The 25,794-nt window shown below is 47.9% G+C and overlaps 1 protein-coding gene and 1 pseudogene across 2 annotated transcripts in view; one reads left to right on the forward strand and one right to left on the reverse strand.

Annotated features, from left to right (window-relative positions):
- The window catches only part of SLAMF1 (signaling lymphocytic activation molecule family member 1), a 35,851-nt gene extending 18,529 nt beyond the window's left edge, over positions 1 to 17,322 (reverse strand). For both annotated transcript variants that reach the window (XM_027048539.2, XM_027048538.2), the window contains exons 1-3: positions 16,753 to 17,322; positions 8,677 to 9,015; positions 6,715 to 6,996 (exon numbers count right to left, since the gene is read on the reverse strand). In XM_027048539.2, coding sequence (XP_026904340.1) covers positions 6,715 to 6,996; positions 8,677 to 9,015; positions 16,753 to 16,828 — 697 coding nt within the window. In that variant the 5' untranslated portion in view covers positions 16,829 to 17,322. The remainder of the gene's footprint in view (positions 1 to 6,714; positions 6,997 to 8,676; positions 9,016 to 16,752) is intronic.
- Positions 17,323 to 19,705: 2,383 nt separating this feature from the next.
- Positions 19,706 to 20,258, forward strand: LOC128313133 (ATP synthase subunit epsilon, mitochondrial-like; annotated as a pseudogene).
- Positions 20,259 to 25,794: the final 5,536 nt, after the last annotated feature.

Raw genomic sequence — 25,794 nt, forward strand, 5'->3', positions numbered from 1 at the left:
TTTAAGCGACAGCTCCATAGAGGTTTTGAATATTAGAGGAGCTGGAGCATCATCTCACCCGACTCACTAATTTTTACGTTGAGGGAACTGCGATTCAGACAGGTGTGCCCAGAGCCTCCTCTGTGTCAGTTTCCCTGACCTGTGCCACCTCTCCTTGTTCCCTGCCCCGCGACTCTGCGGCACCTTGGCTTATGCCGTGTGTCTTAGAACCTGAGTTGTGCCATTATCTTTGTGGTGCAGATCACTTTCAGTGAGGTCATTTGGAACCAGACAGGGGGATTCGAATTCTGGACCTACCACCTGATAGCTCTGTGATCTCGGAGAGGCTGTTCATAACTTCTGGGGCCTCAGTCTCTGCGACTGCAAAGCGAGCACGACAATATCCAGTTCGCACAGTCGCTCTGACGAGCCAAGGAAATCTTTGTGGGAGGTGCCCAGAGCAGTGCCTGGAGCACAGCATGAGGTGCACAGCTGTCGCCTCCTTCCGCCAGCCTCCACTCCCCTGCCAGCTGCTAGCCTCTCAGAGGCCACTTCGTTCCCTCTTTTGCTGGTGTCCTAGGACTTGGCACACAGTACATTCTCGGTAAATTCCTGCTGGTGGATTGGAAGGACAAGACGATGGGTTTGATCTCACGTCCACCGGAGTCCCTTCGCTGGCCACCGACACTTCAGCCCCATCCTGTTGTCGGCTTATGACTTCGTTTCTCTCTCTGTCTAGCAGGCATCCTTACACGTGGTCCTCCTCGGTTTGGTACTATTCTCTCGTGATACGGATGCTTGTGTGGAAACTAAATGTCAGGTACTCCCTGCCCTTAGCAATTTGGATCGATACGGACAGAATGCTGTCAGGCTTCCCGTGATTCCTACAATGTCAGGTGATAACTTCCTCGTACAACGAAAGACTTGCTCCTATGGCTCCGCTTGCTGTGGTCTGGGCTGTCCTGGGTGCAAGGTTCAATGCCTTCAGCAGTTTCCACACACACACACACACACACACACACACACACAGCCAAAAACCTACACCAAGATTTTGTGGGTGTGAATCCTCTGCTGAAGATCTGAAAGGTCACAGGGAACGGATTCCATCATGAACCAGGTGGGTTTTTCCCACCATCTGACAGGCTCAGACCTTCTTTTTCTCTTCCTCTATCTGCACAAGCCACATCTGTCCCCTTTCTTGCACAGAATCCTCTAACCCACAGCTGAATTCTTTGGGGGAGGGGTGTCACCTCCTGCCCGCTAACACTAAAAAAAATTTTTTTTTAATGTTTATTTATTTTTGAGAGAGAGAGAGAGCCAGAGCGTGAGTGGGGAAGAGGCAGAGAGGGAGACGGAGACACAGAGTCTGAAGCAGGCTCCAGGCTCCGAGCTGTCAGCACAGAGCCCAGCGTGGGGCTCAGACCCACGAGCTGTGACATCATGACCTGAGCAGAAGTCGGACGCTTAACCTACCGAGCCACCCAGGCGCCCCTGCCCGCTAACATTTAAACTAAGGTACAATTCTAAACAAACACTGTTCCTTTCCAGAGAGGAATTTTAGTCGAAGTTTCTTAATATGATAATATTTTTCTACCTGGTAAGGTAGAGAAGTCCCACCTAGATTGTAAATTCTTGAAGGTAAACGCTGTGTTAAGCTTTATTCGCACCCCCTCCCCCCACCACCTGATACAATGTAGGGTGGGGGGGGCACTTACTGAGCACAAGATAAAAGAAGTTAAATTAAATTAAAAGCCATAGAAAGAAGACTGGCATGTATCCTTTGGTTAAGAATTATTAGAGCCCTAAATATAAGAAGGTCTCAGAAGGAAGGCAGGGTCACTTTTGAATGGCTCCAAGTGGAATCAAAGGGACCGAGCGCTGACCTACTTAGCATGTGCTTCATAATAATGAAATGGAATCAGGAAGAGGCTGTGTGCCTGCGGCCTCCGCACCACCTGTGTTCCCATTTTCAAACCACCGTTTCCTGTGACAGAAAACTCCAGCTCTCCCTCTTCTTCCTCAGTCCTGTGGTGAGTGAGGCCTCTCAGAACGAAATCAGAGCAACGTGGTCCTGGGGCCCGTTGGCCCCATTGTTCATTCACAAAGAAATCCCATCTGAACGTTTCTAAATAGGAGGTGGGGCCTTTTTCCACCCCTGGAGCCTCTTCGAAGCCGCTGAGGAGGCTGGTCGAGAACCCCGGCACAATTTGTGAGCCCTCACCTTTGGTCCTCTCCCCTGTGGGTTGTGGTTTAAACCTGACAACTTGGCCCGGAGCCACGCCTCCAAGGCAAAGGATGGGGGGCCTTTTTTTTTTTTTTTAACCTCTGAAAGTCCATTGCCACAGACACACAAAAGCTGTCCCTCCTCAAGTCCGCCAAACCTCATTCTTCAAGGAGAGAGAGAAGAAAACGAAAAAGAATCTGAGAAACAAACGTAGTCTCCCCCAGGACGTAGTGAGATGCTGCCCCATAACGGTCTGAGAACAGATCTCCTTCCTGCCTTTCATGTGGTTCTGTCTGCAAGGCCGTCTGCAAAAGCGCACAGCGACTTGAAGAAGTCAGCCAGCCTTCAAAACACACCCTCTCGTCGAAGGTGGCTTCCACTCAGAATTGGGGATGCTCACAACCCATACGCTGATTTGAGGTCCGGGACCACCCAAGGGAACAGTTTCACAGAGTTTCCGGGTTCCAGAAAAGCCCCTCACGCCCGCCTATCCCACCCACACTGTGTTGCAGAGGCTACCGGTTGTGCCCACACTTTTCCCCATCCATCCACGGAAGCACGGGTGTTGTCCAGTCCCAGGGCCGGCCAGCCTCCCTTGCGGCAGGGGTGGCCATGTGACAAGGCTCCAGCCCATGAGGTACCTTCCAGGCTCCATCCTTCCGCCACTGTTGTCACACCGGCCGGACTGGGTGCACGATGAAGAGGGACCTGCCTCTGCCCTCGGTAGCAGTGGGTGCTCCCTGGCCTTGTTAGAAAGGGGGAGCCCCTGGGGCTCCCTGGCAGGTGTCACCTGTCTCTTCCTCTGCGCTAACCCAGGCTTGCTGAGCCAACTTGTTGGCGATCTACGGAAAAGTAGCTTCTTTCCAAGAGGAGCTCCCAGGGACATTCCCTTTTAGTTGAATTGCTTGAGGTTTTGTATTATTCGTTCTAGCATAGATGTAACTCTTTCCGAAGACGGTCACGAAGGACAACAGCAAGGCCCACACCGTCGACCCACATCAACATGCTCTGGGGGACCTCGTGAGAGTGCTCTGTAGCACCCTAAGATTTGGACTTGGCAATAAAGATGCTTCCTAGCAAGAGACATTAAGATGTTTCTTACCGTGCTCACTGGGAATCAGCAGAAGCAAACAAACAAACAAACAAACAAACAAAGACGTTTCTTACTGTAAAATAATGAAGTGGCCATTGGAAGAAGGATGAGTATACCACTGGGAGCCTGGACAAATGTCATCAGAAAAATGGCACAGTGAAGAGATCTCCAAGAAACCCTCAGACTCCACCGCTCAGTCCCAAGGCTGGAATTTCCCTTGTATGAAGTCTTTGTTAAACTAACAGCCACTCCTCATCATCTCTTGATGGGTCACTGCAAGGGTGGCCCTTCCCCATAACTAGTGTCTCTTTCTGCTGCCTCTTCCCTGCCCCCACCTATTCTCCACACCACTGAAATTTCTCTCCGAAATGCAAAGCCGATCGTGTTACTCCTCTATCGATTGTCGCTTCCGATTGCCTGTAGGGTAACACAGGACAAGACCCAGCTGCCTCTGCTTTTCCCTCTGCCTGGAATGTCTTTCTTTGATCTGCTTGGGTAATTTGTATTTACTCTCCAAAACCCACTTGGTGTCGCATCCTCTGCGATGGCCTCTCTGATTGCTTCAGATAGCCTCAATCATTCCTTCTTCTTTGTTACTTCTGTTCTGCCCGTACCACTACATGATCTAGGATTAGCTACTTCCAGAATGATCTCTTTCCTTAAGGGCAAGGATCAGGTCTTTTTTTTTTTTTTTTTTTTGTCTTCGTGCACTCAGCACCTAGCACAATGTTGGAACGTAGTAGAATCTCAACAGAGGTTGTCAAACTAAGCACAGTATTTTAAGGATTAGTAATACTCATTAAACACAAGTCAATAAGCTAATAGAACTCTGTTTTCTGTCTTTAGGCAGCCTGGTGTACTGGGAATGGCATGCCACAGCCCAGCTATGTGAATTTGTTCTGATGCGCCATTGTTCCCCACCCCCAGAGGCAGGAGGGAGGGATCTCTATTTGTGTTATGGATTGAACTGTGCTTCCCCCAAAATTCACATGTTGAAGTCTTTAGAATGTGACCTTATTTGGAAACAGTGTCTTTACAGAGGTGATCAAGTTGAAATGAGATCTTTCGGGTGGCGTTATGAGCTGAACTGTGTCCCTCCCAAACTCATATTTTGAAGCCTTAACCCTTAGTACCTCAGAATGCAAATGTATTTGGAGATGGGATCTTAAAATGGGCGAGTAAGTTAAAATGAGGCCATTAGGATGGGCTCCAACCCAATCTTACAGGAAATCCGGACACACGAAGAGATGTGTGCACACACAGAGGAAAGACCATAGGGAGGCATGGCAAGAAGGTGGCCATCTGCAAGCCAAGGAGAGAGGCCTCAGCAAAAAAGCCCAGCCCTGTCAACACTTTGATCTTGGACTTCTAGCCTCCAGAGTTGTGAGAAAATAAATTCCTGTCACTCAAACACCCAGTCCGTGGTCTTCCCTTATGGCAACACCAGAAAACCGATTACAGGGGAGCCCTGATCCAACATGACTGGTGTCCTTATAAGATGAGGGAATCTGAACGGAGATAGGCTCTGAGGGAAGAGAGTGTGAAGAGACACGAGGAGAAGGCAGCCACCTGGGGCCACGGAGAGGGGCCTCCACAGACCTCTTCCTCACAGGTTCAGAAACAACCAGCCTTACCGACCATGTGATTCTGGACTTCTAGTCTCCAGAACTGTGAGGCAATACATTCTGGTGGTTGAAACCACCCCGTTGCTGGAACTCGGTCACAGCAGCCCTAGCAGCAAATATCCCTTGTAAACTTTGGTTAGCCTTCTTCCCACTCTACGTGCAAAGCGAATCATAGAATACTGACTCCGGACAGAGCTTCGTGACCTATGAAGACTTTGGAAAGCACTAATTAAATTCTTCTTGAACCACAGAGAAAAGCGCAAAGAGAGTCCTTCCTTTTTTTGAGATAGGCCAGGGTAAAACTCTTCATGCCCTGTCTTTGCTCTAGGAGGTTCGCCATGACCACAGAAGGCTCAAGAAAATCCTTGCATTTTTACAATTATTTACGAGGCGTTTAAAGCGTGTTATGTTTTCCACGACTACTTAGGAGGATTCCAGGATCAGACAGCTCAGCCCTGCTACGTGCTCTGTGTGTGACTTCCCTATGTCTTTGCTTCCTCGTCTGTGAAGTGGGGGTGTACTGATGCTCTTTGGTGGCTGTGAGAATTGAGTGTGAGGCCACACAAGTGGTATATAGGAAACAGTTAAGACCTGTCAGTGGTTACGATTTTAGATAAAGAATCTAAGTCTCAGACAGGTTAAGAGGCCTTACACTTGCAAGTAAGCAGAGTGGCATTGGGTCCAGAGCCACTGGGGACACCTTCCACAAACCCTAGAACGCCTCCCTCGTAGACACACCAAGTCTACAGCGGGCTGAAGTCCCCTTGGAATGGCTCCTGTTCCCCACAGTGGATGCAGAAAAGAGAATGTCAGGGCATCAGTAATGCTCGGAGGGCCAGCAGCCAAGTCCTTCTGTCCCTGAACCCACCTGAGGCATGGACACAGGATCTGTCATTGAAAAGGGTCAGCGGTCTGTCTAGCTAGCTTCCACCCTCAGATGGTCACTTAATCGGCCCTCCCTTCCTTTTGATAGCAGAATAATGATGCTGTGCTTCCTGGAGAATGAGCAGTCAGAAGGTGGAGGCTTAGGTGCTAAACCTCGAGGAAGCATGGGGAGGGTACTTAAATGCTACGAGCTTCACCTTCCTCGTCTGTAAAATGAGGACGGCGAGAACACTTAACTGGTAGGGTCATTGTGAGGACAAAACAGATGAGACCTCTGAAAGCGCTCTGCCAATAACAAAGTACTGTGTGGTTTGTCATCATTCCCGAACGCCACAATCCAGGTCTTGGTCAGAGAGCTAACCCCCCGGGACATCTGACTTGCTATGAGGTTCACGGTCCATACCATTAACAGGTGGCCCTTCATTATACCCTGCTTTCCATTACTGAGCAGATGCTTCACGTCTTGTCATCACACCATGCTGCTGGAGAGCACAGGTCAGGTCTCATAGCCGTGCCCAATTTCCTGCACGGAGGGGGTCGACAAGTCTTATCGATGGTGCAGACCTGTCCCACCATGAGCAGACCGTGCACTGGGGAGTCGAGACCTGCCACCCTTGCGGGTTAGAGCCAAGACAGGAGGGGAAAGGAAGAATCACAACGGGGAGGCCCGCGCTCTGGGTCTGACTCCATCGTTTCCCACCGGTGTCCTCGGCTGGGAACTGAGCAGAATGCCCTCCTGGCGATTACGAGCGGCAGGCACCCACCGAACGCACCCGAGGAAGCTTTTATCAACCGTAGAGAAAAGTGTCAAGTGTCGTTCCCAGGGTGGAGGCGGGAACCATTGGTTCCGGTTGGGGACTGAGCCCCTATCGTCAATGTGCCACACCGGCCCCCACCAGGGCACTCACCTGGAGGGTCTGGCATGCACACGGACCACGGGGTGAAGGTCTGCGAGTGGTTGCTGATGGGGTTGCTCACGGTGCAGACGTAGACGTTGTGGACGTGCTGAGGGCCCAGGCTGAGGTGCAGGCGCGAGCTGTTGGCTGAGATCGGCGGGTCGGCGCCCGTCTCCTCCCTCCAGCTGTAAGCCACATGGTCCCCCTTCTCCACTTCGCAGGCCAGCATCAAGCTGCAGTTTCTGCCCTCCTGGGTCCAGTTCAACACCTTTATTTCCGGAGTGGAGACCTGTTCTGTCAGGAGGGGGAGGAAAGAAGGCCTCACTCGAGCGAACCCCCTGGGATTCTGACTGGACCTTTCCGTCAGAAGAAAATGCAACCTGATGGTGTTTTTCCTTCCCTGTGGGTCTGCAGTGCGATTTATTCTGGTGGGGACTTACTGGTCCCCCAAATCCCTCTCTCTCCACTACGCTCCCTTCCGGTGCGAGCTCGGGACAAAATAGAGAAAAGTAATCTGTCGTTTAGTCCCCTCCTCCCACTACTGTGAGGAACCTACCTCCTCTTGCTAATACTCCTGATCTGATACTTGAGTATGACCTCCTAGATCTGAAAGAATGACTGGGTGGTGGGGTTTTTATCTAGAGTGTGTGTTGGGAAGGGGTGCTCACTCTAATGCCAGGAAACAGCCGAGGCCAGGGAGCAAGTTGTATTTATTTAGCGATTACTGTAGGACAGACACGATTCTGGCACCGCACATTCATCATCGCCTTTAATCTTCTCAACAACTTTCTCAACAATCGTAGCCTTAGTGGTAAGCATTCCCATCTTACAGGTGAAGACACTGAGTCCCGCAGGGATGGCAGGGGTCACATATTATGTGAGCTCAGAACCTAGGTCTGTCTGACTCGGACATCCAGCTTCTTCCTTGGACTCGAGAAGACTCTCGTGGTTGCATAGACCGCACTTTCCAAGGTAAGAATTTAGGTGACAAGACGTGACAAAGGCAATGAACTGTTCTGGGAAATGCATGATGGGTCATCCCTGGGGGGCACTACTGGAGTGGCCAGAACTCCCTGGTACCTGTCAGGGGGCTGAAGGGAGTCTGCATACACTGTGTGGAGGAGGGGGAAGGACTCTCCTGATGTCCTCCTGTAGGCATCTGGGGATTTCAAAGAAATGCTGGGTAGGTGAGGCTCTCTATCCCATCTCAGAGATAAGTCTCTCTATAAAGGAGCCTCTGGGCTGGAAAGACACAAACTCTGGGTGCATTCAAGAGGGGCTGGCAGTTAAAGAGGCTCAAAAAAAGCACTGGCCTTGGACTCAGATGGACCTAGGTTCTAGTTTAAGTTCTGCAACTAAGCGACTTTATAACCAGAGTCTCTGTTGTGATGCCAAAAAAAAAAAAAAAAAAAAAGAGCCCTTTTAGCAGGTGGATGTGGTCCTGTTCCTGGGCATGGGGCGTGGGAGTGGTGCATGGGCTGAGACTCAGCTCTCCTTTGCCCAGGCCCCTAGTGCAGGGGACCAGCCACGAGGACGTGTGTAAGCACATGACAGTCCTGTGGATTTCAATGTCTTCATCTATGGAAAAGAGGTCGGACTTGATCCGCGGCATTCAAACATTTTAAAAATCGGGGGAAACACAAAACCCTTTTTCAAGCCAAGTCTTATTTGCAAATTGAGACTCTCAGGCTCCTAGGCCCTGTAGTCCGTGCGCAGCTAGGCAAATGGGGGTAGTAATTAGTGCTCTCAGCTACCACCAATGGGCCATTTGGACAAAAAAGATTTGTGAATCTCTAAAACCTCTTCCTAAACCACAGTTTAAACACCCTGGACTTGCTGATCTTTAAAAGTCACTCCCAATCTTGGAACCCTCGCTAAATTCTTAGGCAAGGGACTATCGCTGCCCACCCACCCCCACCCCACCCCCCACCCCCCACCCCCGCCTGGTGGGGACTGGGGAAACCCTGTCATTACCAAAGAGCTTCAGCTGCAGGCAAAAATGGCGAACTGAAAAGTTCTCCTCCAGGGTCGTGAAGTACCAGCCCTCATTTTCCTTCTTGCTTTGCAGGATCTCCAGCTTCAGGTTTTCCGGATGGAATTTATAGCCATTTTCCAGAAAGCGTGGAGAGGCCCTTTCCGGCAGACTCAGAGACACTATTTTCGTCTTGACATTTTTTTGCGGTGATTCTGACTTTGTGACCAGGATGTGGATACTCTTGTTCATGCTCTTACTTATGCCTTCAGATGCCAGGGGCAGCAGCAAATTTCTTCCCAACTGCTCGGTGACCTCTTGACAAGTCATCAAGCTCTCACCTGTGGGAGGAGGAAGAAGAAAGTCCCTTATTGTGGAAGTTTTTGAGAATCACATCCTTCTGATCAGGAATGACAGACTATAGGTGCTCTTTCTTCTTCCTGGCCTCTCCCTGGCATTGCCAGGTGCTTAGCAGCCAATGAGGGCAGTCACGATAGTCCCGCTGTATTCTCAATGTTTAAAAAATCCCAATGGAAATCTTAACTTTTTTTTTACATTAAATATCATTTATTGTCACATTGGTTTCCATACAACACCCAGTGCTCATCCCAACAGGTGCCCTCCTCAATGCCCATCGCCTACCTTCACCTCTCAGTTTGTTCTCAGTATTCAAGGGTCGCTTATGGTTTGCCTCCTTCCCTCTCTGTAACTTTTTCCCCCTTCCTCTCCCCCATGGTCTTCTGTTAAGTTCCTCAGGATCCACATATGAGTGAAAACATATGGTATCTGTCTTTCTCTGCCTGACTTATTTCACTCAGCATAATACCCTCCAGTTCCATCCACGTTGCTACAAATGGCCAGATTTCATTCTTTCTCACTGCCAAGTAGTATCCCATTGTATATATAAACCACATCTTTTTTTTTTATAATGGAGGTATGCAGACTAACTGGGACACTGGATTTCTTTGATCTAGGAGAGAATTCTCTCAACTCAGATTTATAGTGAAGGCACAGAGAAGCGAAGATGTGGAAAAAGTTAAATGACATCCCGAAAGTCACGTGATTAGTAACTGGACTAGAATCCAGGTCTGCTAATTCCTTGACCAGACTTCTCACCACCACTGGGTACATAATATGAAGGGTGGAGAGCAACCAAAGCTGATTCTGAGCTTGTGAGCCCAGGACACCAAGGCTACAGAACGTCGTTTTTCAGATGACAAAGAAAGAGAAAAGTCTGAGGGGTGTGGAGCCAGGCAGGTAGTAAGCCCAGGGTTCAAACTGTGGAATTCTTGCTCTCCAAAAAAACTGTTAAATAGTTCCCAATATCAAGGGTGAGAAATTATTTTACTTCTCTTTTTCAAAAGAGCTGAGCCAACAACAACAACCAAAAAAAGAAAGAAAAAGAAAGAAGAAAAAAGGAAAGAAAGAAAGAAAGAAAGAAAGAAAGAAAGAAAGGAAAAGAGAGAGAGAAAAAGAAAAAGAAACCCAAAACCAAACCTTTCAAATCACTGTAAGGGATCCTACTGCTGACTATTTAACACCTCCTCTCCTCTTCTCAAACTGATGACCTCAGCTGATGACTCTGACTCTCATTTCACTGAAAAAGTAGTCGAAACAAGAGGAGAATTTCCATTTGTAGCCACCACCAGGAAACCTACCTACTTAGATGGGTAGTCTGTGCTCCCCTTAGGTCTAGCCTCGTCCTTCACGGAGCACTCGCCCATTTCAAGAATTTGCTCTGGCAATTGCCCTCATCCCTTGCATCATCAGCTCCGTTATTGGCATAGAATGTTGTGGGTTATTTCCATCAATACACAATAAACCCACTTGTAACTTCCCTCATTTACAAACCCCTCCCCTGACCCCAGGTTCATCCCTAGCCGCTGCCTCATATCTCTCTTTTCCTTTATTGCAAAGCCCTTTAATGTGTGTTGATATTTTCTGTTTCCATTTCCTGACCCATTTTCCTGTGCCCGCTCCTGGCAGGTGCTGTTCCTTACTACTCACTGGAAGGTCACTCGTCGAGGTCATTGTATGCACCGTGGTGCCGAGTCCATTCTCCATTCTCATCTTGCTTTCTCAGGAGCACTTGACATGGTTCCCCACTCCCTCTTTGAAACAGTCTTCATTCAGTCCCCTGGAGCATCACGCTCCCCTGGTTTTCTTCCTCTTTCATTGGCTGCCCCTTGTCAGTTTCCTTGACTGGAACCTGCTGCTCTTAACCTCTAAATATTGGAGCATGCCAGGACTCAGTACTCAGACCTCCTCTCTCCCAGCCACGTTCACCCAGCTGCATGGGTTGCATACTTCTGGAATGCTTGCAGAGATAGATCTCCCTCCCAAACTGCCTACACAGATCAGCACTTGGAGGTCTGAAGGGCATTGCAAACTCAGCAGATGAACTCTTGGTTCTATAGCCCCTTCTACCAACGGCATTACAACTCTCCTGAGTTCTCAGACCGAAGCCTTTGGAATCATCCTTGACTCCTTTCCTTCTCTCATACTCTGCATTCAGTCTATCAGCAAATCCTGTTGGCTCTACCGTCAGAAAAGATCTGCAATCCTAGCACTTAGAACCTCCCTCATTTCTACCACCATCATCATAGCCTGGCATGGCCATTGGCTTCCAACTCATCCCCCGGCATCCATACAGTGGGCAGAGTCATCTTTTAAACCTATGTCAGCTTTTGTCTCTCTCTTGCTTTTAAACTTCCAGGGCTTTCTAGCACCCATGCAAAAAATATCCGAAGGCTTTATTATGGCTTCAAAGATGGCGAGTAACCCCACCCCTGACCCCTCTCCTGCCCTCTCTCTCCACTCACTGCACTCCGGTCGCACCGGCTCGCACACCTCACCAAGATCATTCCCATCTCCAAGCTTTGGCTTTTGCTGTTCTCTGGAAATCTCTTCCCTTCCATATCTAGGTAGCTCAGTCCTCCACTTCATTTTAGGTTTCTGCTCAAAAAAAGTATTTCCTCTGAGAAACTGGCTCTGACCATTTTATATATAAAATAGCACCCCCACCCATTGCACACTTACCACTGTCTGGTGATACATTGCATATTTGCTTATCTTATTTCTGTGTCCCTGGCTAGGATGCAAGTCTTCAAGAGGAAGAATTTCATTCTGTTCAATTGTTTTGTCTCTAACACTGACAGCAGTAGTTGGTACATGGTAAGCTTTTCACAAATATCTGTTTGATCTACGACTGCAAAAAATGACATTACCTGACTAAAATCTCTTTTATTGAGCTGTGCCCAATATATAACTGAACTTAACCATAAGTTAATTCTCATAAAAGAAGGAGCCCATGACTCAGAGAGCATAGATTGTTCTAGCTGATAAGGAAGCCAGAAAAGTAACACAAAAGCACCTGGTTAAGTAACGCAGGCACTTAGAAAGGACACAACTGACTTGTGACTACAATTGGCTGTTGGAGAATTGGACGGACCAAATCCTCTCCACACCAAAAATGCCCTGAAATCCCAGCACTTAAAGGGCCCAGGTGGCATTGGGCTAGAGATTCCGAGGTGGGGGGAAGCACGAGGCAGTCCACATGGGCTGAAACAAGGGCGACATTGGGGGAGACTCATAACAATGAAGGAAAAGGAGTTTATAGGACGAGACGGGTTGGGGGGGGAGCCCCTCACCAAAGGAATCAAAGAAAACAAGTAGGAAGGGAAAGAGGACAAGAAGAGAAGGAGCAGATTCGAGAAGGGCAGGCTGAGTGATGTGTGCACGCTCACTCACGGGGAGTGGCATTGAAACTTGGTCAGGAAGAGACCCTCACACCCTGCAACCCACACGAAGAATGATGACCTACCAACTGACTCCGTGTCAGTGGCTGGGGCGGGAGGGGGGACTAGAAACCAGCACCACCTAAACACAAGTGGAAAAAAATAGGGGGACTTTAAAGTGGTTCACAAAACCCTTCAAGTGGAGTCCCTGCTCCTGAAACTTCCTACCGTCTGATGAGTGTTTTCCAGTGGGTCTGTGATTCAGTCAGCCCCTGTTTACTAAAGCGTCTGGAGGAAACACCAACTCACTTTCTTCAAGGGTAATTCTACTTAGAAAGTAGAGTGATTCACGTGGACCCATGGATATTTTCCTGAAATCAGCAGCATTTAGCCAACCGTTCACGAGATGGGATTCTACCTAATGACAGCCACCCCCCGCCCTCCATTCTTCTGCCGCCATGACGCTTTCACATCTCCCAATAGCGTTTCTTTCGAGTGGAGGAGGGGGCGGCTCTTAACAGCTCTCACTTCTTACGGCAGATCTAGGCCCAGGGAGAAAAGATAACTTGTCCAAGCCTGCTTTGTAAGCTGCAGTCCCATGAACCATCCTCTTTTCCCTTGTTCCTTGATGTTGCTGGGTCTTTCTGTCTCAGAGTATTTGCATTTACCCCAGCCTGAATGCCTGTTGCCCCCCTGTATTTCCCTGGCTGCCTCCTTCTGTCTTTCAGGTCTCTGCCTCTGACCCCTGGCTTAGTCTAGGCCTCCCTGCCAGTGCCTCCCGTGCCTTTGGTTTTTTTTTTTTTAACGTTTATTTATTTTTGAGACAGAGAGAGACAGAGCATGAACAGGGGAGGGGCAGAGAGAGAGGGAGACACAGAATCTGAAACAGGCTCCAGGCTCTGAGCTGTCAGGACAGAGCCCGACGCAGGGCTCGAACTCAGGGACCGTGAGATCATGACCTGAGCCGAAGTTGGACGCTTCACTGACCAAGCCACCCAGGCGCCCCATCCCGTGCCTTTGTATCACACCTGCGTCTCACCCATCACGCTTTTAACCCTGATCTGTGCTTGTCATCATGACTTAAGAATAAGCTTCCAGGAGTAGTCACTGGGTCTGTTTTGTCCACTTGGAGTCCTAACACCCAGCTGGAACATAGCAGAAACTCAGTTGCTCAAGAGAACAAAACACTGAATGAGATGAATAAGTGAATGAACAGAGAGGCTAAGTTCTCCTCTCTCCCAAATCAGGACGTTTTACCTTGACGCCACCCCTCAGGAGTATAGGATGGGGGCAAACGGTGGGGACCTTTGTCCCCGCTTGCCAGTCGAGGACACGGAAAAGCCGTGGCTGTAGACCCTGGGCTTTAGCTCAACAGACCACTTGCCATTTCCCCTTGAACACTCAGAACCCTTCACCTCTGCCTTGGTGCCTTCATCTGGAATACTCTCTTCAAGTCCTATAAAAACCCAACCTACCAGATGTATGTATTTGGGAAGACACACGAGGCAGAAGGGGGATTTGTCTCCACTGTATACCCTTTTGGACTGAGGAAGTTTTATAGACGTATGCATGACACCCTTCCAATAAACACACTAGCTCACACAAAACATTAAACAAAAACTTACTTGATGAAAGCAGTTCGTATCCACTTTCCAAACTCCAGACCAAATACTTCCAGACGCCCTCTACTTCCTTCTATGATCTTATCACCTTCTCTCATCTTTTGAATACTCCCCGTACTTCCATTCAATTCAAAGCAACTTACATACTCCAATTATAGGTAACATATTCTAATATTCACCATGGGACCTGGATACGGATTTTAGCATCCCCTCCCCCACCGAGCAGAAGTTTATCTAGTGTCTATCGAGGCTTCTGAAGTCAGGCTGTGTGACTGCAGAGAAACTGTTAAACTACTCTGTGCCTCTCATTCCTTTTTGGGTAAAACTGTAACGTAACAACAATAACACGTATCTCCTAGGGTTGGTGTGAGAATTCAAGGAATGATACACATAAAGCACTTAGAACCCACAGTGCCTGGTGTAAAGCAAGCAGGCTGTGCTTACTATTATTATCCATTCAACAAACATTGGTGGAAGGGCTCTCCTTGACCAGACAGCATGTCAGGTGCTGGGCAGAGGCTGCGGTTGATGTTTCCTCCACGCTTCGCACAACGCCTGCCCCATCGTGTGTCTTAATAGATGGTTGCTGAACGGGATTGTCCAAAGTCAGTCTATGGATAAAACCAAATAGCCCCGGCGTTCCCCTTTCCAGTCTGGTGCCAGAGACGTGAAGGTGATGGCTTTATTAAAGCTTTTGAGAAATAGAAGGTGCTGAGGCCTCCGTCTCGGGATGGAACAGGCAGGCGAACAAAGTTGGGCCAAGTCTGGAACCCACACTCTTGCCCTTCATGTGTGAGAAGGAGGTGGGGTGGACCCCCACAGAGAAATACAAAATCCCCTTGGGGCAATTCATCAGTTGCAATAGACGCATCCCTCTGGTGGGGGATGCTGGTAATAGGGAGGCTGTGCATGTGTGGGAGTAGGGGGAAATCTTGGTACCTTCTGCTCATTTGTGCTGTGAACCCCAAACTGCTCTAAAAATAAAGTCTACTTAAAAAAAATACCATTGAGGGAATGGAAAATTGACTTTATTAGGGGAAGGGACATGTGGACTTTTTGATTTTTACGATTCTGACTCGGAATTGGGAGGCACGCCGAGTAGAGACAGGAGGGAGACTGGGTCCTGATTTTACAAGAATCACGCTTCTTGGTTGAATAACTGTCATGGTTGACCTGTCCCACTTGCAAATCATTTCCGTCTGTATTTAACTGGGGTTTCACAAAATCGGGTGTATTTAAAAATAAAAACACTAAAAATTGTGCGTGTGTTTCAGAGAAGACAGCTGCTGCCTATTGGGTAGACACGCCCCACGGGGCTGGGCTGCTTCTCAGTAACCAGGGAGCCCCAAGCCTCCAATGGAGCACCTGGTGGACACCATGGGGACACCGTGGGCCAGGCTGGCCGGCAGACAAGCAAGCCCAGAGATTTAAAACTACCATCCCACTGTTCAACCCCATCCTTCCTGATGGTCACTCAGAAATATCCCCAGATGCTAGAGTCACACATGGGACGCACCTGGAAGGGCTTGAAGTGGATCAGTTTGGCTTTCTGAGCCCTGAGCCCTGAGCCCTCAGAGAGCAGGAGCCATGGGTCTGCCTGATTCTGAGGGAACCGGGGGTCAAGGAAGGGCCTCTTTATCTGGAAATCTAACAAAAGAGAGACCCCATGTGCAGCCTCTCCGACATCCCTAGCGTATCTCTGGGCTTTTCCTGGAAAAGTCCTTAATGGATTTGCGGTCTTGAAAACCCCAAGGGCAAAATACCGGAGCCTCAGGATTTCCCCCCACCTTCCCTAAAGCTGCTTCCACGCCAAGCTGCCTCCCCAAGTCTGATCGAACTCAAGACGCTTAAACACTCCTCAGGGAGCCCAAAGTCCCTTCTCGCGGGGCCTTTTTAGTCTCAAATCCCTTTTCTCGTAGCCCTGAGACTACTAACAGAACACCGGCGCGCCTTCGGAGGAACACGAGCCAGAAAGGCAGGAGCAGAGCCCAGGCGCAAAGGCTCTCTGGTGCGTCTGGCGCTGTGGCTGGAGATGCCCTGACCCTTGAGAGTTCCCAATTCGCATTTCCCACTTCCTGTAACCAGCCCTGGACACCAAAAATCCTGGCTTCTCCCCCGCTTGCTGCCGTGGAAGGTTCCCTTCCAGGAAAGTAGCCACCGGTACGACCACACTGTGGCCACTGCCTGTTCTCAGCTGATGCCTGGGGTTTTCACTTCTAACTTCTTTTCGCACGGCGGCGGCCCCTCGTTGTTGTTGGACCATGTTTCTGGCTTGTCTGCTCGCGTGTGTGAGGATCCCCTCCGAGGGCAAGGATGTAGGAGTCTCCTCCCAGAGCTCAGCCCGTCCATCTCACCCCACAGCCTGGGTCTTCGCCAGATGCAAAACCAACCACTCAACCAGAACCTTGACCACGCAGCTTCTCGCCCTGAGAGGCTGGTCTGGAACGTGGCCAGTGCCTTTGGGCTCCTGGTCTCCCAGCATTGGTAAGACTGAGCCTTAAAATTCAGGCTCCAGGGACTCATGATATTCCTTCCTCTTTGAAAGAGTCAGGAGAAACTCAGAACCAGTCCCCGAGGAGGAGGCAGCCAAGCCACAGCCCCCAGCCCCTGCTGACTTCTCTCTCTCTCTCTCTCTCTCTCTCTCTCTCTCTCCTTGGGCTGGGGCTGAGTCCTGGCAGGTAATGGTGGGACTCAGACCCTCAAACAGATGAGCACTTACCTGTTCCACAGCTCAGCTCAAAAGCCAGGGAGAGAAACAGCAGGAAGTTCAAGGAGAGGAGCCCCTTGAGATCCATCAGTCAGTGAAGAAAAAGAAGGGAGCCCGGTGAGGAGCCCAGCAGCTGCTCGAAGATGCCACGGCAGAGCGAGGTCAGTGTCAGACAGAGCTGACACTCCGACTAGTTATGCATCAGGAACCAGATGGCTTCCTGTGTCGCTGGGACTTTTTCTGCCTGAGTCTCGAGGATTGCTCATCTCCTTTCGGGCTTTAAATCACTTGGCTGTTCCCAAGAAGTCCGAGTCAAGTGCACAGACTGCTGAAGCCGGGAAAGCAGCTCAGCAAGCCCAGCCTTGAGCAGAAACGGCCCCCCTCCCCTCTTTAGCTCCCTCTGCGAGTTCTGCCCCGCTAAGTCCTCTTAGAGCACAAAGAGGAGGCGGGGCTCTGGCAGACCACCTGAAATCTGGTCACTCAGTTCAAGGCTGAACTTGGATGACTGAGCTTTAAAAGGTTCTTGTGTCTCACATCTGATTTGTTCCATAACTTCAGAGAACACCTCCACATGCCGTGGGGTCCTGCTGACAAAGCCACAGAGACATGGGGGGGGGGGGGGGCAAGGGCGTATCAACTGGCAGAAACCCAATTTCCCGGCTGCGTGCGTTGTGGTAGAACCCAGTGAGCCCTGGGTTGTGTGTGGGGGGGGGGGGAAGGGAGCCTTCATCTCAGGGCTTGTGTCTAACTTTCTGTGGAAGAGAAGGGGCTAGAATTGGCAGAAGAAACACAGACGCTTTTCCAAGAGTTAAGCCATAGGGAATGAAACAATGGAAAGATGATTTTACTGGTGTGTGGCAAGAAGAGACTTTGCAAGGCCAGCCCGTTGCGTTTTGAAATCCATTTTAACAGGTCACAGGCACTCTCCAATGGGCTTCCCTAAGGGAGTCAGGGCAGCAAGGGCTGGCGATCTAGGTGAACTTGCCCTTTATTCTCGCTGCTTTTCCCCCTCCTTCACCGGACACTGTCCTCCCCACAATACTACCCGGCAGCATGCTGGAGTCAGCACGGACCAACTCCTGAGAGCCGATGGTTAAATTTTCAGGCACCTTGCGAGCTGGGTGGTTGATCAGCATTGCCGTTATTAACAAGGTGAATGATGTGAAATTACGATTAAATGCATTGTATTAAAACTAAGGGGATAAAAACCCCAAACGCATTACTTCCTAAATAGTTCACAACATTTGACTATTATCTGTGCCCTTGAGGATGCTTCCATCTACTGTATCTTTACGGTCGAACTAAAATCCCAGATCACATGGGCTGCTGTGGTGCTCTCGCAGCCCTGCATTTGATGACACCACGTTGGTAGCTTGAAATCAGCCAGCATGGGAGTATATGTACCATGGAAACTGGCAAACGATAGAATCAGAGCTTTGGCTCAATGTTTTGTTGATTTTCTAGATGTAAGAAAGTGATAGAGACAAAAAGCAATGATTCAGTTTGAACTTAAAAGCATGTCGTGACGGCAGCTTTGATGTCGTATTCAATAACTATCGTCTCATTCGGCAAAGTCACAAGGGTCACTGATGAGCAAACGGGTTTGCAATGTATGTCTTTAACGTTGCACCTGTCTTCAGCTTAAAAACAAAAAAACAAAACAAAAAAAAAAACCCCTGACTGTCAGCAAGAAGACAACAGAGCGAAGTATTTAAAGAGTTGAGAGGAAAAAGAATGCCAGTCTGGACTTCTGAATCCTGAGAAATTAGTCTCTCAAAAGCGAAGGAGAAACCAAGACTTCCTTGGACAAACAAAAGTTGAGGGAATTTGTTGCCAGTGGTTCTGCCTTGCAAGAAATGTTCACAGAAGTTCTCTAGGGAGAAAGAAATGCTATAGGTCAGAAACACAGAGGGGCGCCTGGGTGGCTCAGTTGGTTAAGCGTCCAACTTCGGCTCAGGTGATGATCTCTCAGTCCGTGAGTTCGAGCCCCGCCGTCGGGCTCTGCTTCAGATTCTGTGCCTCATTCTCTCTCTGCCCCTCCCCCACTTGTGCTCTGCCTCTCTCCGTCTCTCAAAAATAAATAAACGTTAATTAAAAAAAAAAAAAAACAGATCTACATAAGGAGAGGAAGAACATCAGAGAAGGAGTAAGTGAAGGTAAAATGAAAACTTATTTTTCCTACTCATAACTGACCTAACAGATAACACTCTGTTCAAAATAATAATAATAATAACAATAATAATAAAATAATAAAATAAAATTAAAATAATAAAAATAATAATAATAGCAGCAATGTATTCAATTATGGGTGCTTACGTATATCCCTTATGTGTATATATGCTTATGAATGCTTATATATAAGTGAAATGAATGACAAGGATACAAGGGCCAGGAGAGAGGAATTAGGATTATTTTGTTATATAAGGTACTCATACTACCCAGAAAGCAGTGTAGTGTTATTTGGAAGTGCGCTTGGATGAGTTGTAAGTGTATATTGCAGAATCCAGGGCAACCAGTAAAAAAAATCAATAAAAAATAAAAGGTATAACGTACCCACTAAGAAAGGAGAGAAAATGAAGTGCTTAATGAAACTACAAAAGACAGAGGAAGAGTGGAAGGCAATAATAGTAACAAAGAACAAGGGAACCAAACAGAAAACAGTAACAAATATGATTAAATATTATTCTAACTATATCAAGAATCACTTCGAGTGTCAATGGTCTAAACGAGCCAATGAAAAGACAGAGATTGTCAGAGTGGCTCAAAAAAACGAGACCTGATTGGCTCCTGGTGGGCGGCAGGGGCCATTCGGGAGGTGGAGCAGGGCAAGAGGCGGCAGGATTGGCTGGTGTAGGGCCCTGCCCCTTCTGCTTCTCGGGCCTGACTTCCTGTAGCTGGGCTGCCCGCCAGGCTGGCGATAACACGTCCTTGCGATTTGGTCAAAGGTGCTCACTCTTGAGACATCATGGTGGTGTACTGGTGACAGGCTGGGCTCAGCTACATCGGATACTTCCAGATCTCTGCAAAAGCCGTGAGAGATCCACTGACAACAGAATTCAAAACAGATGCCAAGAAGACTTCCGGCAGCAGCCTAAACATTGTGAAAGTGAAAAAGGAATAGTCTACTCTTACTAAAGCTTGAAAAGCTACATTTTCAAGTTGAAGATGTGTGGGCACATGTTACAGCAGATTGAAAAGGATCTCCCTTCATGGGAAAAAGACATACTTGTTCACAGATCGACAATGACAATACATTGAAGTATGATTCAAAACAACAAAGACAAAAGACAAAACCCAACTCTGTGTAGTCTATAAGAAACCCATTTTAAGTATAAAGACACATATAGATTAAAAGTAAATAGAGAGGGGCCCCTGGGTGGCTCAGTCAGGGAAGCCTCCGACTCTTGGTTTCTGCTCGGGTCATGATCTCATGGTTCCTGAGTTCAGACCCTGCTTTGGGCTCTGTGCTGGCAGGGTGGAGCCTGCTTGGGATTCTCGGTCTCCCTCTCTCTCTGCCTCTCTCCTGCTCACGCTGCCTCTGTCTCTCTCAAAAATAAATAAATTTTAAGATAAAAGTAAATAGAGAAAGAGAAAACATGCTAACCCGATAACAGCAGAATACGCATTCTTCTCAAGCTCACATGGAACGTTCACCAAAATAGACCACCTTCTGGGTCATAAGACACCCTGTAACAAATTTAGAATAATAGAAATCAGACATTGTTCTCAGGCCACACTGGAAATAAACTGGAAATCAACAACAAAAAGCATCTGGAAAATCCCCAAATATGTAGAGATTAAACAATACATTTCTAAATAATACACAGGCCAAAGAATCTCTAGAGAAATTTTTCAATATTTTGAGCAAAATTAAAATGAAAACACAATTTATCAAAATTTGTGGGATTCAGCAGAAGTAGTGCTTAAAGGGAAATTGATAACATTGAATGCATATAACAGAAAAGATGAAAGACCTAAAATCAAGAATATAAGCTTTCACTTTAGGGAACTAGAAAACGAAGACCAAATTCATTCCAAAGTAAGCAAAAGAAAAGAAATAATAAAAACTAGAGTAGAAAGCAAAGAAATTGAAAACAGGAAATTAATAGAGAAAATCAATGAAAGCAAAGGCTGGTTCTTGGCAAAGATCAACAAAATTGGTAAACCTCTAGCCAGGCTAAATACATTTAAATAAAAAAAGATACAGGACACAAATTACTAATATCAGAAATGTAAGAGGGGACATCACTACCAAACTCATGGACACTAAAAGGAGAGTAAAGGGGCGCCTGGGTGGCTCAGTCGGCTAAGCGTCCGACTTCAGCTCAGGTCACGATCTCGCGGCCAGTGAGTTCGAGCCCCGTGTCGGGCTCTGTGCTGCCAGCTCAGAGCCTGGAGCCTGTTTCAGATTCTGTGTCTCCCTCTCTCTCTGACCCACCCCGTTCATGCTCTATCTCTCTCTGTCTCAAAAATAAATAAACGTTAAAAAAAAAATTAATAAAAAAGGAAAAAAAAATAAAAGGACAGTAAAGGAATACTATGAACAACTCTATGCCTACAAATGTGATAACCTCAATGAAATGGAACAATTCCTTGATAAGACATAATCTGCCACAACTCACACATGAAATAGACAATCTAAACAAGTTATTGATAACCTTCCAAACCAGAAAGCATACTGATTCACCGGTTCTGTTCTGTTGTCCTAACTCATTCTATTACATACGCTTTTTTTTTTTTTTTTTTTTTTTTTAGAGAGAGAGAGAGAAAGCTTGCAAGCAGGGGTTTGGGGGGAGGCAGAGAGAGAGGATTTTTGTTTGTTTGTTTAATGTTTATTAATTTTTGAGAAAGAGAGACAGAGTGAGAGTGGGGGAGCAGCAGGGGGGTGGAGACACAGAATCTGAAGGGGCTCAAGCTCGTGAGCCACGAGATCAAGATCTGAGCCTAAGTTGGATGCTTAACGGACAGAGCACCCCAGGCTCCCTGAGAGAGGGGATCTCAAGGAGGCTCCACATTCAGCATGGAGCCTGACACAGCACTTGATCCCATCACCGGGGATCATGACCTGAGCCAGATTTAAGAATCTGATGCTTAACCAACTCAGCCACCCAGGCACTCTTATTCCATTTTCTAACTCCCTCTAATATCAAAAACAGGCAAAAACATTACAAGAAAAGAAACCACAGGCCAATATCTCTCGTGGACATAGGTACACAAATCCTCAACAAAATATTAGCCAATGAAGTCCAACAATGTATAAAGTGGGATGTCTTTGACCACGTGGAATTTATCCCAGGCGTGCAAGGCTGGCTCAACGTTTGAAAATCAGTTAATCTATCCTATCAACAGGATAAAGAAGAAGAATCACAAGATCATATCGACACATGTGAAGAAAGCAGGTGACAAAATTGGTAGTAAGAATTTTTGGCCAACTAGGCGTAGAGAGAAACTTCCTCAATCTGATAAAGAACATCTACAAAAACCTACAGTTAAGCCATCAAGTTTGTGGTAATTTGCTATAACAGCCACAGAAAACCAAGATAGGGGTAAGGTGACTACCATGAAGTTTATAATTACTGTATCTGGTACGGCAAGCTATTTCTATCAGCTGTAAAGAGGAGACTTGGACTTGGAGTGCCTGGGTGGCTCAGTCAGTTAAGCGCCCAACTTCAGCTCAGGTCATAATCTCATGGTTCATAGGTTTGAGTCCCACGTCGGGCTCTGTGCTGACAGCTCAGAGCCTGGAGCCTGCTTCAGGTTCTGTGTCTTCCTTTCTCTCTGCTCCTTCCCCACTCATGCTCTATCTCTCTCTGTCTCTCAAAAATAAATAAACGTTAAAAAATTAAAAAAAAAGAGAGCAGACTTGGACAAACAATTAAAGATACACAAATGATAAAGCCTTGTTTTTATGAATCCATTTTCAAAAACCTTCATATTCACTCCCTTATTTGATCTTTACAGCCCTATGAAGGAGGCAGAGCTGGTGGTGGTGGAAGGCAGGGACTACACCAAACTTGGGAACACTGACTCCAAGTCAAAACCTTTCTCTTTCCCTGGAGTGTACTAATTATCCCCCATGAATACTCAAGAAGGCAAGGAGGAAGCAAATCCTAATTGAACCCCCTGGATGTCTGGGCCTTCCACATACATTATTTAATTCATTAATTTTCTAAAACATTTATTTACTTGGGGCCCCTGGGTGGCTCAGTCGGTTGAGCATCCGACTTTGGCTCAGGTCATGATCTCGCAGTTGACGAGTTTGAGTCCTGCATCGGGCTCTGTGCTGACAGCTCGGAGCCTGGAGCCTGCTTCGGATTCTGTGTCTCCCTCTCTCTCTGCCCCTCCCCCGCTCACGCTCTGTCTCTCTCTGTCTCAAAAATAAAATATAAACATTAAAAAAAAATTAAAAATTAAATAAAACATTTATTTATTTTTGGGGAGAGCACATGCAGGGGAGGGGCAGAGAGAGGGGGACAGAGGATCTGAAGCAGGCTCTGTGCTGACAGGCTGATAGCAGTGAGCCAGATGTGGGGCTCGAACTCCCAAACCGCGAGATCATGACCTGAGCCAAAATCAGACGCTCAACCAACTGATCCACCCAGGTGCCCTTCGTTAATTTTTATAACAGGAAAAAGTAGGCATAATTATCACTATTTTACAGCTTAAGGTACAGAGCTGCTAAACAATTTGTCTAATGGCCCAGAGTCCCCAAAATGGAAGAATTGCATTCAAATGTATTCCTGTGTTATCTGACTCCAGAGTCTGTGCTCGGTTGCTCACCACCTCATTTCCATCACAATGGGCAAGAACCTTAGCCAATCTTCAGGCTCCTGTTGGCCAATGGCCTGTTATCCATGGAACATTCCCTCTGGCACAGGTGAAGTTCTGGGCAACAGGAGAATCCTGTGGGAGCAACATTTGCTACCTCTGACTTCCGTCCCCTGTGACAAAACAGCACTTCCTTTGGCTATGTGGAATCCTTTGGCCAAATGGAGCCCCACTCTGAGAGTGAGGAGGACCACATACCTGTGGAAAAGAGCCCTCCCCAAACAATCTCCTGTAACAATGAGGTTATCTCTTATCCTTAAACAGGTGGATGGAACATCCCCCTAAGATTTGCTTCTCTCTCTCCTAACACTTTATGGCCACAGCGGCAAAGTGACCTGCCTAAAGGTGCCTGGGGCTGGGCTGCCCCTGCGAATCCTGGCTTCCCAGCCGACGACCATGCTCATCATGGCCTCTGACCAGAGAGGCCTCGATACCATGAGCCAGCACCACAGGGAAGGATCCCTGAGGAGCCAACCAGACTACCTGGCTGCTTGGCGTTCATGATAAGCACATTTATCCGAATAAGCAAAATTAACACAACAACAACAACAACAAAAAGCAACAAAAACCCCACAAAAACAAAACGAAAATACAAAATTCCCCCAAACTCTGAAACATCTCCTAGGAGACCTGATTGCAGAGTCTAAAATCGGCCTGGGGAAATCACTGGAAAAAACACCCTGGCTCAGCCCTGCTGGGTGAGAGGAGGAAGCCCACGGGACAGGTGTCTGATACGGGGACTGAACAGACCAGTGGAGCAGACAGCCCTCCAGTGGGTCGGGGTTGCAGGGCCTCGGGGACATGGGAGGAAACCATGGTATGAGGTGGCTCTCACCCAGACTGAGGCCCCGGTTTTGCCCAACATCTTCATCCTCGGTGTTCACACCAGTAGCCACCCTCCTGAACAGATGGACGCGCTGACTGACCCAGCCTCAGAAAGGGGAGCTGGGGACATGGCCCAGTATGGCCTGTGAAGATACTACTGACAGTACCTTCTGGTCTTTACTTGGTCTGTGATACTGAAATCGCTCCCTCCAAGACCTTCCCACATCAATGCCTCCTCCAGGGTTCAGATCTGGGTCAGAACACTGGAATCTAGAGATTGAGGAGAGATAGCCATAGGCACCCCTAATCTGAGGGCTACCTCCCCAAACTCTTGTCACTTCCACTGATGCTTCTGCCCTCCCTCCAGACCCCAGAGCCAATAGGTGGAGATCCCTCCCTTTGGGGCCTTCCCTGGACTGACTCTCCATGTCTCTTGTCCCTACAGTCTCCATGGCTCTTTGAGAAGCATCGTTGGTAGGGTTGGGGGTGCTTCCTAGTATCCCCCACATTACCCTACGTGGCAGCCATGTAATTTACTAGCCTGTTTTCTACTGGCATAAACTGCTAGAGAGAGGGAAATGCCCACGCCATTCCACTCCTTCTAGGAAGGAACAGAGTTTAGGAACCAGTGACAGTGGCTGTTGAGTCACCGACCTCAAATTCTTTCTGTGCACCAAAAAGTGCCTCCCATAACGCTGATCTACCTTCTCTGACAGAGTAATAAATATAAAATCATTTGCAAAGCACCCTAGAAACCCCGGATAGCCACGGCCAGCCTTGTTCTTCCCTTCACGCAAAGCTCAAACTGAGGCTTCCTCTTCAGCAGTTCTAGAAGACTCTTTGGCAAGTCCACGGATCACTCTTCCTACAGAGCCAGGCAAAGAGGAATAGTCTTTCTGAATAGTCCCAGTCCCTAACCAATGTTCACCCTCTGCGAGACAAAGACAGCTGGGGAGGAAGGACTGAGTGCTCCGTGAGGTCACTAAATGACCTTCTGAGATGCTCACAGGCCACATATGGAGTGACATTCCTGCACCACCATGACAGTGACATACGTTGACCTGAAAGTGAGTCCAGGGAAAAAGGAAGAGTTAGAGCTCTAGCTGGGATCACTGGAGAGAGCGATGAAGTGTGGGAAATACAGTAAGAAAGTCTAGTAGCTTCCCCTTCTCCGTCCACCTGCCTGCCCCAGCGCTAACCACAAGGAAAACACTGTATCCGATTGAAATATAATGACCTTCAACATCCTTTAATGATGTAATCATACAAAAACTTACACACCTAATTATCAACCACTCGAATGACTTTACCAAATAACATTTCTAGTTCAGAGCAAGCTACCCGGGAAATGGGATGTTGAAATGTTAGGCTCTGTCTCCTCTTCTTCAAATTGCAAATGTC

This window comes from Acinonyx jubatus, chromosome E4 (genome assembly GCF_027475565.1).
Source record: "Acinonyx jubatus isolate Ajub_Pintada_27869175 chromosome E4, VMU_Ajub_asm_v1.0, whole genome shotgun sequence".
Taxonomy (NCBI): Eukaryota; Metazoa; Chordata; class Mammalia; order Carnivora; family Felidae; genus Acinonyx; species Acinonyx jubatus.